Raw genomic sequence first — 20381 nt, forward strand, 5'->3', positions numbered from 1 at the left:
ACCATTTACCACTTGGTATTTTACTAACTACAGCAATTCTAACTCTACTTTGCAAGCTCTAGCTATTTCATACTGATTTGGGAAATTTGTACCAGAATATCTTATCTCCTCACCCTAATTTACACTCTGCATTGTCTGAAACATCCGTAACTTCGAGTATCATCTCTGTGTATCATCTCAAGTATAATCACTACTTTAGTCGAGTTCCTCCTGTTATGAGACTTACCAGTAGAAGATGAACAAATAAAACACTGAAAATATTAGTCAGGACTGTTACCTATGAAGAAAATTAAATTAGGATAACTTTAAAGACCAATGGTACTTTAGATTGAGTGATTTAAAAAACACTTCTGCCCAGCAGAGATGAGAATTAAAGATAAAATTGTAGTTTGAGGCCAGCCTGGCAAGTTAGTGAGAACAAACCAACTAAAGGTACAGGTACAGGCCTGTAATCCCAGCTAGGTGGAAGGTAAAAGGTGGAGGATTGTATTCAATAGAAAAAGCTGGGTATGGTAATTCATGCCTGTCATATTAGGGAGATTTTTTTCTTGGGAAGATCATGGTCCAGGCTAACCTGGACAAGTGAGACCTTATTTCAAAAATAAAGAGATTAAAAAGGGCTGAAAGCATGACTCAAGTGGTAAGGTGCCTGCCTTGCAAATCTTAGCCTGAGTTCAAACTCTAATGCCACCAAAAACTAACAAAGAACTACATCCTTAATCTGCCCAAAAATGATACGAAGAGTGCAAAAACAAGTGAAATAAGGACCTACACAAAATAAATGAGCACACTAATACCCACTTATGTGGGTGTCTAAAAGAAGACACCCACATAAAAACTACAACATCGTGTGATTGGGAACTAGAAGTAAATAATACACACAGTAAGGACACACATCTCTCTACTTAGATTGTAAGTAATGGGGGAGGTGGGAGAAATCACTGAAATCTTATGACAAGTCAGCTCCTCTCATCTAAATGTGTGGTCTCAATTCATGTCAATAAATGAATTTGGGAATGCAGCACTTGCCTAGCATGTGCAATGCTCTAGGTTCAAGCTCTAGCACCACATTTTTACAAAAGCACAGTTTTCTCCCAGTTTAAAAGAAGTAAATGAAAAGCTCTAGGTGAGAGCAACTTCAATATATATAAACCTCAAATCCTTATCAGATACAAAAACTACATGGAAATTGATCAATTCAGTTACAAAACATAGCTATGGCATTGTTATAATTGTAATAAAGGGAGGAAAAGGGATAAGAACCCCAAAGAATTCACACAACAGAATTTTACAAAATAGCCACACTTAACATATCTAAAAGTAATAAATGAGAAGTTTGAAAAATATAAGCAAGGAATAAGAGACATACACAACACAATGGAAAAAATTTCAAGCAATGAAATTATATATTATATAATGAAACTAACAGTATGATCAACCAATAAAGAGTACAAACAACTAAAGGAGAAAATAAGTGAACTAAGTACTCCTGTAGAAATAATCTGGAATGCAGATCAGAAAGACAAAAGAAATAGGAAATATGATAGCGATATTTAGGGATATTGAAAATGAAGCAAAAAAAATGAATAGAGGCTGGGGATTAGGTTCAGTGGGTAGAGCTTTCCTAGTTCATGCAAGGCCCCCAAAAAGACCTAACATATTTTGAATTAGATTTCCAGAAAGAAATAAGAGATAAATATAAAGAAATAATAGTTGGAAAGATAACAGAGAATTACAGAATTCCAAAATGGTAGGAAAATTCAATTGTCAGATACAGGAACCCCAACAAATCTCAAGCAGAAAAAATGCAAAGACACACTTGTCAAGAAACTTCATGGTAGTAAAACTGCCATTTACATTCAAAATAAAATTAATCCAATTTTAATAGACAATCAGATAGAAAAGATACAAGAATAAAAATACAAGAACAAAAGCATGATGACTCACTTAACAACAGCAACAATGGAACCCAGAAGACATCTTTTCTCTTTTCTTTTTCTTTTTGGGAGTGCTGGGATTTAAATTATTTAAATTCAAGGGCTTGTATTTGCTAGGCAGGCACTCTACCACTGCCTCCAAACCTTTTTAGTACTGCCCAGGTGCACACTTGAATAATGATCTGCCTATTTTAAACTGTATCTCAGAGTCTCACAAATTTTTCCCGAGGCTGTGGAAACAATGATCCTCCTAATATCAGCCTTCTATGCAGCTGTGATGACAATCATACACACTGCTCCTCCTATCTATTGGTGAGAAGGACATCCTACATGAATGCCCAGGCTGGCTTTGAGCCAGTCTTCCTGATCTTAGCCTTGCAAGTAAACAAATGGGAACCACCAGTGTCCAGCTTGGAATAGCATCTTAAACGTGACTTTCTGTAAAAATATCCTCATATAACTTCACTTAAAGAAACTTCAATAGGATGCATAATCAGACAGAAAGATAAGAGAAATAAGAAGAGTAATTACCAAAGATTTGGATAAATCAAAGCAACTAACAATGTATATTTTATAGAATAGAAAAAGTAAAATAAATACAAAATACTAGTGAACAAATAGTAAGTTGTAAAGGGTAATCAGAATTTAAGCATTCAAGTTCTTTATATTATTCAAAAGGAACTTAAAAATATCTTTAGACTTTGAATTAGAATTATAGACATTTAATATGACTTTCAAACACACATAGAAGCTATACATTCTATTTCAATAATTGACTTTTAAAAGGATATACAGCTTTTAAAAGGATATATATATATATATATATATATATATATATATATATATATCTTTCCTTAGCAATCAAAAATATACATTATTGCCAGGTGCTGGTGGCTCACGCCTGTAATCCTAGCTACTAAGGAGTGCTCAGGCCCAGAGTTCAAGTCCCATGACTGATAAAACACACACACACACACACACACACACACACACACACACACACACACACACACACACACACACACACACACACACACACACACACACACACACACACTATTTTATTTTAAAGTACATGAGGATTATTTAGAACAGGACTCTAACTGAAAAATGTTGGACAACATGGGGTAGAGGGAGTCATTTGGGTTAAAATACATACACATGCAAAATACCATGATGAAAAAAAGAGTGCTAGGAAAGAAAACAAGGCTCTACAAGCAAGAGGAAGAGGAACAACAGAAGCTGGATAAGGTGAATATGACTGATGTGTTTTACATGTGTATATAAAAATAGACAAGACCTATTGAAATTTCTCTAATAAACTAGGAGGGAGGACAAAGGATATTGATGAAAGGGATACGTCTGCTGGAGTATATTGTATGTGTGTAAAGTCACATATTGTACCACTTATGGGCCATTGTACCACTTGTGTATGCTAATTAAAACAAAAATGAAAAGATAGAAAAAATTACCAAATGACACAACAGGACATTAGGCTCAACAAATTTCATGACTTAATCAAATAAATATTTTAAAATAATAAAATTAAGTTTAGTACATAGAAAAATTCATCTGGAAATGTAAAAACATACTTTAATAACTCAAAAGTCAAAGCAGAATCAAAATGGAAATAAGAATATATTAAAAACTATAAGCAATAAAAATTAAAGAGAGAACAGTAATCATGTTAGAAAATACTTTAGGCATCAGTATATTGTATTAGAATCTTCAAAGTGTAAATTATTTTAAAGAGAGAATTTTTTTTGTCAGTTGTGTAGCTTGAACTGAGAGGCCTGTGTGCTGTTGCTGAACTTCTTTATACTCAAAGCTAGTGCTCTACTACTTGAGCCACAGCATCACTTCCAGTTTTTCAGTAGTTAATTGGAGATAAGAGTCTCATGGGGAATTTTCTGCCTGGCTAGCTTTGAACCTTGATCTTTATATCTGAGCATCCTGAGTAGCTAGCATTATAAGCATGAGCCACTGACACCCAGCTAACAGCATTCATTTTTTTCTGAGAATATTTCTGGTAAGCAGAACTTTACAAAACTAAATTCTGGGTAGAAGTTTTAATATTGCTCTAAAGAGCAACAACTCAGGTGACTATAATAAACTGCAACTGTATGTACTGAAAAATGTGAAAATGGCTGAATATGGATTGTGTATTATGTGTGTGTATATATATATATATGTATATATACATATGTAAAAATTTCTGAGATGCTGCTGTCAGTTAATATTATGTTCTAGTAGATTTTAATGTGTTCTAGTAGATTTTAGTGTTATGGGCCAGTCAATGATAGTGTATGTTTTATGTACTGCTGATGACAGGAATAAACTATTTAGTGCCTATTTGTTCAATTTTTGTGGCCAGAAATAATTTTGTAGTAGAATTTTAATATTCAACACTAAAAAATGAGTAGAAATTAATAGGAAATAAACATACTATAATGGCTCAAGTAAAAACAACAACAAAAAAAGAACCTGAAAAATAATAGAAAAAGCCTGGCAAAATTAAACAAAAAGCTGGTAAGTGCTTATAATCATAGCTATTCAGGAGATTGAGAATGGAAGGATTGAGGTTCAATGCCAATATGGACAGAAAAGTTCAGAAGACCCCCATCCTGAACTAACAGCAAAAACCAGAGTGTCAGCGTAACAAGTGCAATAACTGGAGTTCAAAGCCCAGAGCTGAGGGGAAAAAAGATCTAAAGGAAAACATTAATTAGGAATTTTAAAAAATGGTGTATATATATATATACATATATATATATGTATATATATTTGCTGTTAATATTTACTATTAAGAGAACTTTATGCCTGTAAATAAGAATCTTGTTGGTGGTGGTGGTGGTGGGGCTTAAACTCTGGACATGGGCACTGTCCCTCAGTTCTTCAGCTCAAGGCTAGCCCTCTACCACTTGAGCCACAGTGCCACTTCCAGTTTTCTGGTGGTTAACTAGAGATAAGAGTCTCATGCCCAAGATGGCTTTGAACTGCAATCCTCAGATCTCAGCCTCCTGAGTAGCTAGGATTACTGGCATGAGCTAACAGCGCCCAGTTAAAAAAGAATTTTAAGTGTATAAATTCCTAGGAAAAAAAATACAGAACTAAGATATTTGGGGAAAAAAAGAAATAGAAAAATTATAGAAATTACATCAGCAGTATAGCAGTCCCCACAAAGAACAGATAGGTCCTAATAGTTTTAGAAATAATTTCTATCATATACTCTAGGAACAACTAATCTTACAAATTATTTCGGTGTATGGAAAAAAATTTAAGAAAATTTATACATACCTGTTTCATCAAATGATGGTCTTTTTTCAACTTTGAGAGTTTGTAATCCCTGTCCTTTCTGGACATTTGTAGAATACAACTTTACTTGACTGACTGTACAAATCTGTGGGTGACTATAGGGAACCATGTATGAAAGGCTTCCAAATGTCACTAAATTCCGCAATCCTAAAAGAAGAAAAATTAATTTCAAACTGACTACCAAGTGTGCAATTAACTAGTCATCTTCTTCATTGGAGGTATCTAAGTTATACAGGGATCATATTTTATAAAGAAAAAATACAGACACTTCATTTCTCTAGTTTGTAAATCTTAAATACATATTTTATATGCATAAAATATACATATGCATTCATAGCCAGCTATTCATATATGTATATATATATATATAACATAGGATATTCTTTATTTTGTATGTTACCTGCATGTTTTTTGTTTTTGTTTTTGTTTTTACAAAGCCAGGTACCAGTGAGTCATATCTGTAATCCTGTTATTCAAGAGGCTGAGGTGTGGAAGAGAACCTGGTGACAAAGCACTTGATTTTTGTATTTTGGGTAACTAATGAAGAAGGGCTAACAGAGTCTCCTAAGAAACTTACGTTTTAGGAAAAGCACCTTAACTATGGCCATTGGTGTTCTGACTTGTCAGCACTATTAAAAGTATCTTTTATAATTACAACCTAACAAGGACAATTTGCCAACATCTTTTTTTTCCCACCTACTGATAAAATACAGTTTTTGTTAAGACATTTAAAGGAGGATTACTCTGGTCTAAAATTCCTTCCTCTGAAGAGGACTTGTTTGCATGACTTGATGCTATATTTTTCAAGATATTTTTAAAATGTTTATTGAAGTTCGACCATATGCAAAGATAGAACAAATACAATAAACTTCCACATAATGCCTATATTCAACAATTTTCAACTTATGGCCAATCTTGTCTCAGCTCTTCCTGCATTGATAGCTTTACATCAATATATTAATAGGAAGCAAATCTTGAACATACAATCTTATTTATAATTTTTTCAGTATGTCTGGGACAATCTTTTTAAATAAAAGTCCTTAAAATCAAATACCCTCACTTTCAATTATTATAATTTTTCTGTTTTCATGTGACCATATCTAAGCAGTCTATATAGCATGATGGACAGAGATGTGTTTAAGTCTCATTAAGCTACAGAATGTCCTCCCTCCCTTCCTGTCTCCTTCCTTTCCTTCCTTCCATCTCTTTCTTCAGTTCTGGGTGCTATCTTTTGAGCTTTTTTTCTCAAGCACTTGAGCCACAGCGTGCACTCTTGCTCTCGCACACTCTTTCTTTCTTTCTCTCTTTCAAACCACACACACACACACACACATACACACACACTCACACACACACACACACACACACACACACAGCATTTTAAAAATAAAGTTATTAGTCTTGAATTTTTGTCACTGTAGATTCGTAGTCTAAATTTTGCTGGTTAAATTCCCATAGTGTTGTTTGTCCTGCTCTTCCAAATCTTCTATAAATCAATTAGTTAGTATAAAGCCATTATTTAAATTCAGGTTCAGAGAAAAACACCCTCTTCTAATGCCCCTTAAGTAGAGATGAAGGTTCTTATCAAGAGCTACAGACTGCAGGCTTGGATGTAGCTCAGTGGTAAAATGCTTGTCTAGAATGTTCTAGGTATGATTTCCAGCACTAGGCACACTCGCCCACCCCAACTTTGTTAGTAGCGTCTATTGTTGCTCAGTGCCTAGAAATATTTATTCACTTAGTTACACAACAGAAATATTTTTATTCCTTCATTTATTATTCAGAATATCACAAAATTCCCTTCATTTATTTTGTTACCTACTAGTATCATTTACATAGACAAGTCAAGGTGCTTTTCTTCCCTTTTATTTACCAGTTCTCCAAAAAGCTAAGCTTATTACATACATATTGCAGTCATCACTGCATATTTAGTTTATATACAGTTATAATTTCAAAGATTCAAACATTATTTGATATATTTTAATGCATTTTATTCAATATCCTGAGTAATGCTCAAACTCTCCTATTTTTGGGCCAATGTGTGTGTGTGGGGGGGGGGGGGGGGTCTCTTTAAATTCTTTTTTTTTCCCAGAAAATTAAATCGATCTTGATTACACATGATAATGGATACTACACAAGTCTCATTCTCATCTATCATTTTTTCTGGTACCATTATTCAATTTAGATATTGCACAGGATGTACCAACCATTGTTTTCATAACCAAATAAAATTCCATGACTTTGCTTGAGTCACCCTGTCAATGGTAAATTTCATCAATGTCACAGTAACTGTCAGTTAATGACACCAAGGTTTATTTCTGAAAACAATGGCATCTGAACCCAAGTAGTTTCGAGTAGGTTTCAAATGAAATTTGGCACCACTCTGATGTAATTCTAACTCCACACTGTTGGGGCAAGTCTACCAAGATGGCTTCAGAGTAGACTAACTTTACACAGCACATTTTTTTAAAAAGACATATTTATTCAGCATCATGATCACACCATTACATTTAGCAAGCAACAACATGGGTGCAAAAACGAAAAAAAAAAAAAAGTCTACATTAAAACCTTTTTGTTGGAATACTTTACACTTTCCACAGAACAGAAACTAAAATAACCTGTTATACAATTAGTCACAAATACAGTCCTGGAAAATACAGTTGGGATGGCTACAATGGATTTGGTAATGATGGTAGCAGTTTTGGAGGTGGTGGAAGCTACAATGATTTTGGCAACTACAACAATCAGTCTTCAAATTTTGGACTCAAGAAGGGAGGAAACTTTGGGGGCAGAAGCAAACCACGAAACCAAGTGCCTATGGCAGCAGCAGTAGCTATGGCAGTAGAGTAAGGTTTTAATTAGCAGGAGAAGAGAGCCAGAGAAGTGACAGGAAAGCTACAGGCTACAAAAGATTTGTGAACTCAGCCAAGCAGAGTGGTGGCAGGGCCTAACTACTACAAAGAAGACATGTTTTAGACAATGCTCGTGCGTATGGGCAAAAAGAATTCTTCATATTCTTGTGAACTATTTTAGTAGTCTTAGCTCCTTTGCTGCCTATTTCTAACTTCAGGAGAATTTCAGGTAGCAGAAACTTTGAAAGTATATATTTAATGGTTAATACAAGATTAAAAATTGTTTATGTTCTATACAAATACATTCTATATTCTATACAGGACTACATTTGACTAAGTAAAAATATCTATTCACAGTGGTGGAAACAACCATTTTATTGAGTGACTTAGTGGATTGATTAATTCAATAATTAATTACTGGCATAAAAAAGTAAAAATATTACCTAGTATTAATGCTCTTCTTTATAGTGACATCTAGAATAAGCTATACATATATACAGGATCATAGTCTTTTGTGTGGCACTTATTGTTCTACCAACCTTTGCAAGGACTTTTTTGTCAGTTGTAGGGCTTGAACTCATGGCCTGATTACTGTCCTTGACCTCTTTTGCTCAAGGCTAGAACTCTAATACTTTGAGTCACAGCACCACTTCCAGTTTTCTGGTTGGAGTTAAGAGTCTCACGGATTTTCCTTCCCTGGGCTGACTTTGAACTGCAATCCTCAGATCTCAGCCTCCTGAGTAGCTAAGATTGCAGGCTTGAGCCACCTGTGCCCATAAGCAAGGACTTTTTTTATTTCTGCATTTGTAAGAACTGTTTTTCAGCAAAGATAGTGGAATTGCTAGTATCTTATCAGTGACAATAATCACAGATCTAGTCACAAGTATCTGCTGCTAATTTACTGTTATGGTCTCTGCACCTCTACAGACCACTACTGCTACTGATCACTACTTGTCCCCTCCCTCCCAACTATTGTGTCAGTTATTACCTACTACAGTTCATGTTCATAGAAACACAAAAAATACAAAAAAAGCAAGACAAAGAATGAATTCCCAAAATATTGTTCACCTGTGTTCCAAATAAGTAATAAGAGCTATCTTCCTGCACCTTCAAGAAACAGTATCATCATTACAAAAAGTTAATCCAATACAAGATAGGCAGTAGTAAAATGCCCATACTTTTTAATAAGCGTGGAATATTTTTGCATTTCTATTGGCCACTGGAACTTTTCTGTGGACTTCTCATTCAAGCCTTTGCCCATTTTCCTACTGAAATGTTCATTGGTTCTAAAAATTCTTTATAAATTTGGTATATTAACTGAACCTACACTGTGTTGTATTATCGAGTGTGGTTAGTACACATGCTCTAAGTGTAAAATATACCTTCGATTTTGAAGGCAATACAAAGAGAAGATAATAACTTTTTAGTGACTATACTGAAATAATACACCAGGTAAAACAATATGATCTATTATTGCTTTTGTAATATGACTTTTAGGCAACTTTAGCTATAGATGGAACCCTTTTTTTTCTTTTTGACAGTGCTGCTCTTGAATACGATCTTCTTTTTTTTTTTTTTTTTGCCTTTGTGTTTCTCATCTTAAGTATTCAAATCAAGTAATTATTTCCCACAGTTTCTTCTTCTTATTACCTTTAAATAGCTGGACAAAGGCCTTTCAATTCAACATGCCAATATCTGAGTACAATTTGAGCAATATCACCCCTCCCATCATTATTCTTTAGAAGACTTTCCTAGACACACAGGCATGTTAAGATATAAAAGTAAAACTTTTTCAAAGAAAAATGCTTTTAAAATTTCCCTCAAAAGTGCTTAATTAATCTTTTCACATGCACGCAACTTGAACAGCAGTTTTTTTCTAATTTGTTTTTAAATTTTACTGTGATTATAACTGCTTTTTCAAATGTTTCAGATATTAAAACTACATTCCACAAACAAGGTCATTTTTAATCTAGGTATGAAATATGATTTTTTGTTGTTAATAAACATTCCAAAGATCTTTTCAAAGTCATTCTATTGAGATAATCAATTATTATCCCAGTTTCACAGACAGATGAGACAAACAGCAAATAATTTTTGACATGACAGTTTTGGAGAATATGGATTACAAATTACACTATTTCTACTCCTTTTATCAATACTTGAAAGACAAGTTGTACTAGTCACTATAATTTTAGTATAAAATGTCAAAATTGCTTGGTTAGCAGCAGTTATGTTAAAAAAATTCATTTAGGATATTAAGAGTACAGGATATAACTAGATGATTCACTCTGCTCATAAGGCAACCTGGTATATTGCCAATATGCTACAATAAATTCGCTTAAAATGTTCAAGAGCCGGCTTTTTCATTTATCATAAAAGATATTTTGCTCGCATAGCATAGTTTATAACAACTGTGCCACTTAAAAACCATGAGTGCTGCAACTTATGACTTCTGTTGGTGACAAACATGTTACAAATTTTTCAAATATGAATTTTTGAGAATGCTTGTGTAGATACTGTGCTAGTCCCAAGAATGAAGGGTACGTGAATAGCAAAATGGGAGGTAAATCAGAACAGAATTTACAAGCCCAATGTCATTTTGGAACTTTTCGGACCACTTAAATCTGAGTTCAGAAAAAGAATGTCGACAGAGATGGAAATTTTCATCTACCTCCTTTTATTTTCTGGATTCGAGTTCCAATAGACACTGCTCACCAAAAAAAAGACTGCTGTTCAATGGTAATGACAGAGTTGATTTCTTCTGCGGTCCCAATGAGCTCATTCCAGGATTCTGGGACGCGCTCACACGTTTTGTTTTGTTTTTTAAGATCGTTGATAAGTGACGCTCCCGCCTCGTCTTTTAGGAGATTCAAAGCAAATAGGAATTACGAGGGGAAAAAAGAAGGGGGGCAACGCACGGATGGATATCTCGGCCCCAAGTGCTAAACGAAAGTGAGTCCAGGAGCTCCCCCCTCCCCCCCAAAAAAAGCTGGGACTTTGCAGAACCTGCCATTTCCAGCTGTGCAGGCGGTCATCCCCGGCCGCCGCGAGGCGCACGTACCTCTAGTTCGAGACAAAGAAGAGGGCAGCGAAGGTGTCCATGTTAGGGTCGCCCTCAGGGTCAGGCTACCTGTCGGGCATTACTACGGGACAGACAGGCTGACCTGTAGAGGTAGAGGCCGGAAAGGCGGGTTCCAGGGAGGGCAGGGGGTGGGGGGAAGCAAGGCGACAAGCCGCCGGAGACCAGGCGCCGAGACGCCGGGCCCGGACGGGCCCCTCCGGGATCCGCGGAGCCGGTGGCCGGCGCGGGACACTCACCCTGGCGGTCGCCCGAGCCACGGGCCGCAGCCCTGCAGCACAGAGGCAGCCGGCTACATCTGTGGGCTGCGGCGGCGGCCAAGCCCGGTAACATCCTGGAGGCGCAGAGGCCCCAACTCGGACACCACCTCCTGCCTCCGCGCCGTCTCCCGCGCCAACTGACTCCATAGACCGGACACCGCCGAGCACCTACATCGGGCGCCGGGGCCCGTGACCTCAGAGACCCGGAAGCGACGACGTCATTGGCCATCGCCCGAGTCGGAGCTGGAGGAAGTGACGTCACCCGCGGAGCGCCCACGCGGGGCCCGCTTTTTGCGGGCCGGTCGGGGGTGCCACGCGTGACGGGGGGACGGTGGTAGCTGCCTTGTGATTTTTTTCTTTTTCTGTCCCTGTAGCGTTGCGTTTGCCTGCGGAACGTCTAGCGAAGTTGTCTGCATCTTAGCCACCGGGAAACGCGGGAGAGGCGGCAGCTTCCGGTGGCGCCGGCTGCTTCTGAATGTGGCGCGGAGCTGGGGCTTCGAGGCCGGACGTGGGAAAATGGCTGGAAAGGAAGACGCCGGTCTCGTGAGCCTCTCTCCCCCGGAGACCAGCCCAGTCTGAGGTTGACTCGGTCTCAGTGCTCTCCGAACTCGCGACGCCTCGCCCATTGCGAACGTGGAGGCAAGTACACGTGTTAAGTGTCACGCCTTTGCCTTACCGGTGACTGGCCCGCGTCTGTAATCCCAGTAACCTCGTCTGATTCTGGTCTGTCCTAATGAAGGTAGAAGTATTACATGTTCATGATGCATTAAATGTGTAGCGATTTCAAAACTCGGGTTCCCAACAGATAAACCACCCCGAAATGTATTCACTTTTGCGTACACACACACACACACACACACACGGGTTATCTTTATAAAATTTCCCCAAGTGCTGAAATGTTAGTACACACACACACACACACACACACACACACACACACACACACACACACACACACACACACACACACACACACACACACACACACACACACACGGGTTATCTTTATAAAATTTCCCCAAGTGCTGAAATGTTAGTACACACACACACACACACACACACACACACACACACACACACACACGTTATCTTTATAAAATTTCCCCAAGTGCTGAAATGTTAGTCAGTTTGAGAGTTCCTTAAGGCATTATCTTTGCATTGGATTCTTTTGAGAAGCCCCATACTAAGGGATTTTACTTTTTGTTGTTGTTGTTAGTCGTGGGGGCTTAAACTCAGGGCCTGGGCACTGTCCCTGAGCTTTTTTACTCAGGGCTGGTGCTCTACCACTTTGAGTCACAGTGCCAATTCCGGTTTTCTGGTGGTTAATTGTAGTTCTGCCCAGCTTGCAGCCTTCTGAGTAGCTAGGATTACAGGCGTGAGCCACTGCCGCATGGCTGGGATTTTTTTTTCTTTTTTACTGTATTTGAGACACATGCAACATTTCCCTGTAATTACTAAACAGGATTCTATTATCATAGAGCCTATTTTTCTATTGGAAGGAACAAAGTTTATGTAGACATAATTTTAAATTGTAGTAGTAAAAACATTGCTTATTTTCTCATTTTCTGGCCATTATCCCATTCACAACACTTAAAAGTTCCAGAAGTTAGGAAAACTAAGGCACAAGGACCTCACTCTTAAGTGCTACTCGTTTCTTTTGGTAGTACTGGGGTTTGAACTAAGGACCGGTGCTCATCTGGTTTGCTTACTTCACTGGCATTCTTGTCGAGTGAGCCATGCCTCCACCTCTGCCTTTTGCTGCTTTGTTTTGGAGACAGAATTTAACATTTTTCTGCCTGGGTTAGCTTTGGACCACAGTCCTCTAGATCTGAGTCTCCTGAGTAGCTAGAATTATTACAGGTGTGAACCTATTAGGTCTGCCTGGGGAAAGGGCCACTTTTCTATGTGCCATCCTGTACGCAGACTTCCCTCTCCTTCCCCTTTGTTTTCCATGCCTGACCACACTTGTCCACCCCAAGTCTCTGCCCAGCACCTGCCTTACCCAGGTGACCGGTGCACCTGGCACCTGGGGGCAGTTAGCTCCCCTTTCTCTGAGGTCACATCTGGACATGTGGTCACACCTCCTTCAGACCTTGGCAGGTTCCCAGATGCTGAGGTCAGCACCTGTTGCGGTCACTCCTCCCCACCCTCTCCCTATATTAACCCCAGTCTTGCCAGAAGTCACCCTTCTCCCCTTCTTCCCTTCCCTTCCTGGCAAGCCTCCATCTTGTGCAGGCAGCAGTATGTTCTCCCCCCGATAAACTCCTTCCGCCAGAACCATGCCATGATTTCCTTCCAGCTAAATATTACAGTGCCCAACTCACTTTTTTTTTTTTTTAATATGCCTGTACTGGGCCTTAGCTTTTTCACTCAAGGTTGGTGCTCTACCACTTGAGCCATACCTTCACCTCTGGCTTTGTTCTGGTTAATTGGAGACAGAATCTCTGGGATTTGTCTGTCTGGGCTGGCTTTGAGCCTCCATCCTCAGAGGAGTAGCTAGGATTACACGTGTGAGCCACTGGTATTCAGTTCACTATACTTTTTCAATCAGTGGATACTGTCCTACGGAAGAAAATGTGAAGTCTCACAGAAGAATTGATTTAACACTATGGTCTCTCTTCAGGTTTTTTTTGCATCATTTAATGATCAACATGATTGATCAACATGGTTTTAGATAGTCTGAGTTTTATGAGGATTTGAAAGATAATGCCTAAATATAGGGAAATATTAGATGGAAATAGAAATAGGAAAGTGTGAGGTTTGATTTGTTCTCTCATGCACCAAAGTTTTCCTTCAAGACTGTCCTATTAAGCTCCAACATTGCTCAGAAATTTGATTCTAAACTTGAAGCAAGTATTTTTCCTGTGTTTCATCCTTTTTATAGCTTTGGGAAAGTGATGATTCTGATCACAAGACAAACTTGGCTGTTGTATATGGAAAATTGACCTAGATGATTCATTACAAAATAATGTTAGAAGCTTTATCTAGATGGTGGCTTACCAACAATATATTTAATTTTGAACACAGGTATATTTGTTGATGTCATGTTCTTTATGCCTGCAGGATTAGAGGATAAAGGAGTTTTCCCACCTCAACACTTTTTAAAGAAATGGCTTACATATGGATAAAAAAGAAAATCATCTGGCAATACTCAAGGTGTCACTGCTGTGCAACTGTGGTTAGAAGTAGATCCACACAGACACATTGTATATATAAACAATGGAGTTGATATTGTTTCAAAGGAAGTTGCCAATTCTCACTTTTATTTTTCAGAGAAGAGATTTTTCTCCACTCATTCATCAAAAATACGAGAGAACATGGGATGAGACTCAGGTTCTGGAATTCCAACTCTGTTTGTATGTTTAGGTGAAGGTTATGGGGGAGGGCAAAGACTGGTTTTCCCCAACATTACGCAGTTCTTTGGTTGCAGTTACTATATGAAATAACCATATAGTACTCCACTACTATTAAACTTACATTCACTCTACAATTTCCAAAAACTGAATGGTTCAATGATAACAATATTCCTGGGTCCTAGCACTCTATTCAGCTCCTCCTAGCCTCTCCATTAAAACTTCCTTCTGCAGTTCACTCAGTACAGTAGGGTTAATATAAACTCATATGTATACCCATGCATATGTTTTTTCCTAGTGTGCATATATATTTATATATGTGTAGATACTTATATATTATAGAAATAAGTTCCTAGTTGGGTATAGATATAAGTATGTATAATAGATATCTTCCTTTGGATAGTCATGATGAAGTCCTTAATGTGGTTCATCATTGGTAGTGTGTTTTTGGTTCTGTTTAAGAAATGTCTACCTATTACATAGTGCTAGTAAAGTTTTGGTTGTTGTCAAAAAAAGAAGACATGCCTCCATTCATCATTTGGATGTTTGCTCAACCAGCAAGTCTGCTGATTTGGTCTTATATTAGTGATTTTTTTTTAAAGCAGGATAGTAAGATAGTACTACAGTGAATACTTATGACATGTACTATGGATCCTGTCTAGTCCTACAGAACTAAAAAGAATTGGCATCACAGAGAGTAAATCAGTCCTATGATCTTACTGTAAAACAGAACATGGGACAAAAGGTGTGTGACAAGAATACAGTATTCACCACTGCCAACTGGGAGCCAGTTGATAAGAGAACAAGGGCTACATGTCACTCCATTAGCACAGTGGACTGCTTTGGCTTGAGCTTATTTTCAGTAGCCTGTTGTGAGCCTCCTGTCTCCTCACTAAGCTGGATAAGCCACAGTGACCTACAAAAAGGGGACAGTAGTCTCATATAGTCAGGCACTTAGGGTATTTTGCTTGCATGTAGAAAAGGGAGAAGTACATGCAGAGTTGGAACACAGATGTAGTTTTCTTGGAGCAAAGTTTTAAACTAAATATGAGATTCTTTTAACTGAGTAGGACTAAGTTTCCATATCTGTAAGGAAAGTTTCAATAAGTAAGGAGGCCGATAACTATAGGCATTGAAGTTTAAAAAGGAACTGTATACAGAAGTTAGGAGGCTTGTACCTCTTAAGTTGAAATCAATATAATATACATGAATATCATTTAACAAGATTGTTTTTCTTCATCTTTCTACATTTAGTGTACTAAAGACCCTGTGTATCCCTATGGGAGACAGAATGTGTGTAAGCAGATTAAAAAAAAAAACAAATTTTAAGAACTAGATAACTTAATTCTTTAGTCTGTAGGTTCCTTTATTGAGACAGATAAGAGATTAAGGTTATTTCTGTGGAATCTATCCAACTTTTACCCTAGAGAACTTTCAACTCACCTATAGTTTAACTGATCAACTTTCTTTCCCTCTCAATAAACATAAACTTGGGAGAAATATCACTATTTTCCTCAACTTTTTTCTTTCCTCTTCTTTTCTCCCTCCCTTTTCCCTGCCTCCTTCTGTTTTAGGGTTGTTTAAAAAAAAAAAAAAAAAGTTCTCACTATGTAGCCTAGACTGGTTTCAAACTCCTAAATCCTCCTGCCTCAGCCTCCCAAGTGCTGACTACAGTTAGCCATTTGCTGTGATACTGTTTTTACATAAATATATGAAATTTGATCTACCATCTTAAAAAGTCTCACTGAAGCCACAGTTGGTGGCTCACCAACTGTAATCCTGGCTCTTCAAGTATCTGAGTTCTGAAAACAGTTTAAAGCCAGCCTGGGCAGAAAGGTTGTTCTCTATAAACTCCCTGAGCATCTAAACTCCTTTCCTTCTGATTTAGAAATCTACATGCTGGATCCCCACCATTCCACTCCCTCATTATTCTTCCCCTGAGATCCTTCCAGAGTGCCTGTCCTTAGCTCAAGGACCATAGTCCCAAATCCTCAACTACATATTGTGCTTGTGTGTACATGGACACACGTGCACGCGCGCTAACTTACTCACCTGTGCCTGTCCTGGGTCTTGAACTCAGGGCTTGGGCACTGTTCCTAAGCTTTTGTGCTGAAGACTAGCGTTCCACCACTTGAGACACAGCTCTACTTAGAACTTTTTTTTAAATTAGAGATAAAAGTCTCACACTTTCCTAACTAAGCTGCCTTTGAACCATAATCCTCAGATCTCAGCCTCCTGAGGAACTAGAATCACAGGCATGAGCCACCAATGTCCAGCTAAATTCCACAAAGGGGTTTCAATTCAATATGTCAACTTGTAAGTACACACAAGGCCTTTGCAGCAGTACTTCTCAATTAGGTGCAGCTTCTTGGCAACATCTAGAGACATTTTTGCCTGTCGTAACCGACAGCACTGACAACTAGTAGGCCAAGGTCAGAGATGCTGATAAATATCCTACAATGTGCAGGGCAACACCTCACAAAGAATTGCATCCAACAAAATGTTGAATGCTACTTTTGATAGACTACAATTGAGCACTACGTATTAAAGACAATGCTGGGGCTGGGAAAGTGGCTCAGTGGTAGAGTGCCCCACATACATGAGGCCCTGGGTTCAATTCCTCAGTACCACATAAGCAGGAAAAGCTGGAAATGGCTCTGTGGCTCAAGTGATAGAGTGCTAGCCTTGAGCTGAAGAGCTCAGGGACAGCGCCCAGGTCCAGAGTTCAAGCCCCACGACTGACTACATAAAGACAATGCTCACCAGCTTTCACCAAACACATGTATACGTGTAATTTTTAACTCCTAAATCCTTACACATATACCTTAGTTTTTTTTTTTTTTTTCACCTACCAACTTTGGCCGTGTCTGAAGCCACTTCCCTACATCAGCATCAAAATTGGGAATCAAAGAGAAAGGAATAGGGGGCAGTATCCTCTATCTTCTAACTTCAACCATCTCTATGAGTAGAGATAGGAAAGTGAAATGATAAAACAGAGCTAGGTTCTTACTCTATTTTCAGCCTCTCCTACTAAGCCATCTTTCATATAGTTTAACAGCATGAACACACTCAATACAGTTTGTTATGATCAGTTTCACTGTACTTTTTCCTAACCTCTCTTTTCTTTGGGTAGCATAATGGAAGTAATTTTGTCTTACATCAATCAGAATATAATAGATTTTTGTGAAATTTTACCAACTTCAATAAATTTTAGTCATTTATTTCTGGACATAAATGTCAATAAAAAAAACTGGAATGGAAAAGAAAATCTTGCCCTTGCTCCATTTCTTGGTTCGGAAGAAGCAGACCTTGGAGAAGGGAGTCCAAAGTATGATTTTGACAGGTTGAAAGTAGACTCTTGAAGGCTGAGGCCTCAACTGTGCCTATAAAATGGTTAACCAGCCTGACCATGGCATTGCCTTAGTTACAGTAAGAAAAAGTAAACTCATTGAAATATTTCACATTCTTCTGCAGTTTTTGTTGAGCATAAGAACCATGAAACTTGCCAAAGAACTGAATTGGGTAGGAAAATAAATCGAAAAGAACTAAACAAGACAAAAAAGAAAATTAAGTTAGGAACAAAATGCTTTTCAAAAAGCTAACCCAAAAAAAAGTGTCAACAGAATTATTACTACTAAACCCCCATGTTTTTGACAAATGAATTGCAGTCAAGAGGCCAGAGTACAAAAAAAAAAAAAAATGATTAACTTGCTCAGTAACATCTGTGTTATCTCAGCAAGCGGATTGTGACGCATGACAGTTAATTCTAAACTTAAATGTCTAATAATTTAACAGTAATACCTGCTTCCTACTTGCAAAAAACAAACTGAAGATTATAAAGAATGGCAATGTGTTGTCAAGACTTCAATATTGCCATTGGAACTGGCCAGTAAGCTTTCTACTGACAAAGTTGCTGAATGTACAAAGAAGTCAGAGATAATAGCCCAATTATTTTATGTCCTTGCTACTTATTCTGACATTGGACTTGTACCCTTATTCCATTTCTATGAATAAAGCTCCCAGTAGTTTGCTTACCCTATACCCAGCCAAGGACTGCACTACCATAATGGAAACCATACTCCAGGCAGTAGGCTATGTGTTTGGACTACTATTTGAGTACAAGAAGTCAAATGAAATATTAGGAGCAAGGTCAGGGATGAAAAAAAAAAGAAAGAGATCATAGTAGCATGCATCTGGGGTCCCAACCACTTGGAGAATGGATGAGGGCTGAGATGATGCAATTGAACCCAAAAGTTGAAAGCCAAAGTGGGCAATGCAGCAAGACTCTTCTCAAAAAAAAAAAAGGGGGGGGGGAGGGGAGAGGAATGGAGAAAGAAAGGCACTTGTAGGTACAAGGGCAAAGTAGTTGAATATACTGAAGGATTTCATGCAGAGGAGAAAAAGAAAACTGGGGAAGAGGTTGTCTCCAATATAAGAGAAAGCCAACTGAGTAAGTTATAATAGCTGAGAGATGAAGGTCACATGGACTACTTGGTAAGTGAAGGGAGTGAAGAAAAATAGCCTGATTGTGGCTATTATTTTGAAGGTATAACTTACACAATTTTGCTTTGGTTGTGGGTGTTGAACTCAGGGCCTGGGCACTGTCCCTCAGCTTTTTGTTCACTCAAGGCTAGTGCTCTACCACTTCATGCCACAGCACCACTCCTGTTTTTCTGGTAGAGGTAAGAGTCTCATGGACTTTTGGCTTGGCCTGGCTTTGAGCCACCATCTTCACATCTCAAGTCTCCTCAGTAGCTAGGATTACAGGCGTGAGCCACCAGGGCCCATCTACACAATTTTCTGAGGGTTTAGAGACACTCTGATGACCTATACTTCTGTGTTATTAACACATACAGTTTAATGTGTTTTCAACTAGTAATAAACTTTTAATGAAGAGTTATAGAGTTCATGCTATCTGATGCATGTAAGAATGTATGTCAGAGCTGGGCATCCATGGCTCACACCTGTAATGCTAGCTACTCAGGCTGAGATCTGAGGATTGCAGTTCAAAGCCAGCCTGGGCAGAAAAGTCCCCATGAGACTCTTATCTCCAATTAACTACTAAGAAAACGTAAGTGGAGCTGTGGCTCAAAGTGGTAGAGCACTATCTTTGAGCTTTGAGTTCAAGCCCTACACACACACACACACACACACACACACACACAAAATGTCATCACTACTATGCCAAATCACACTAATCTAGAAATCTCAAACATTTTAAGTAGCATTTGTGTTTACAAGGGTCATTTGGGTTAAATGAGGCCATAATGGTGCCCTAAGCACTAACAGAACTTAAAAGAAAGCAATCGCTGTCCCAAGGTATGTGTACTGGGGAAAAGCTATGTGAGGCGGGAGCTGCCTGCAAACCATAAGAGGCCTCAGAATGAATCCTACCCTGGTTGGCACCTTGATCTTGGACTTCTCAAACTGCAGACAGGGAAAACAAGTTGCTGCTGGTGCAGCTGCAGTCTCTGGGATTATATGACAGCAAAGGACAACTGACTGATATACATTAGTAAAACACAGAGACAGTTTATAGTGAAAGAGCTGCAATGTTGACTAATTGAATACACTCAAAAATCCAA

The 20381-nt window shown here is 38.3% G+C and overlaps 1 protein-coding gene and 1 long non-coding RNA gene across 2 annotated transcripts in view; one reads left to right on the forward strand and one right to left on the reverse strand.

Moving 5' to 3' along the window:
• The window catches only part of Slc30a9 (solute carrier family 30 member 9), a 56105-nt gene extending 44453 nt beyond the window's left edge, over positions 1 to 11652 (reverse strand). The window contains exons 1-2 of the mRNA XM_070012604.1: positions 11423 to 11652; positions 5235 to 5399 (exon numbers count right to left, since the gene is read on the reverse strand). Of these exons, the coding sequence (XP_069868705.1) occupies positions 5235 to 5399; positions 11423 to 11516 (259 nt within the window). The 5' untranslated portion in view covers positions 11517 to 11652. The remainder of the gene's footprint in view (positions 1 to 5234; positions 5400 to 11422) is intronic.
• LOC138820773 (uncharacterized) lies at positions 11033 to 18717 on the forward strand. Its single transcript, XR_011369979.1, has 3 exons — positions 11033 to 11056; positions 11818 to 12082; positions 14507 to 18717. It is a non-coding gene; the product is annotated as an uncharacterized lncRNA (long non-coding RNA).
• Positions 18718 to 20381: the final 1664 nt, after the last annotated feature.

This window comes from Dipodomys merriami, unplaced genomic scaffold (genome assembly GCF_024711535.1).
Source record: "Dipodomys merriami isolate MVZ:Mamm:240054 unplaced genomic scaffold, mDipMer1.0.p SCAF_9, whole genome shotgun sequence".
Classification (NCBI taxonomy): domain Eukaryota; kingdom Metazoa; phylum Chordata; class Mammalia; order Rodentia; family Heteromyidae; genus Dipodomys; species Dipodomys merriami.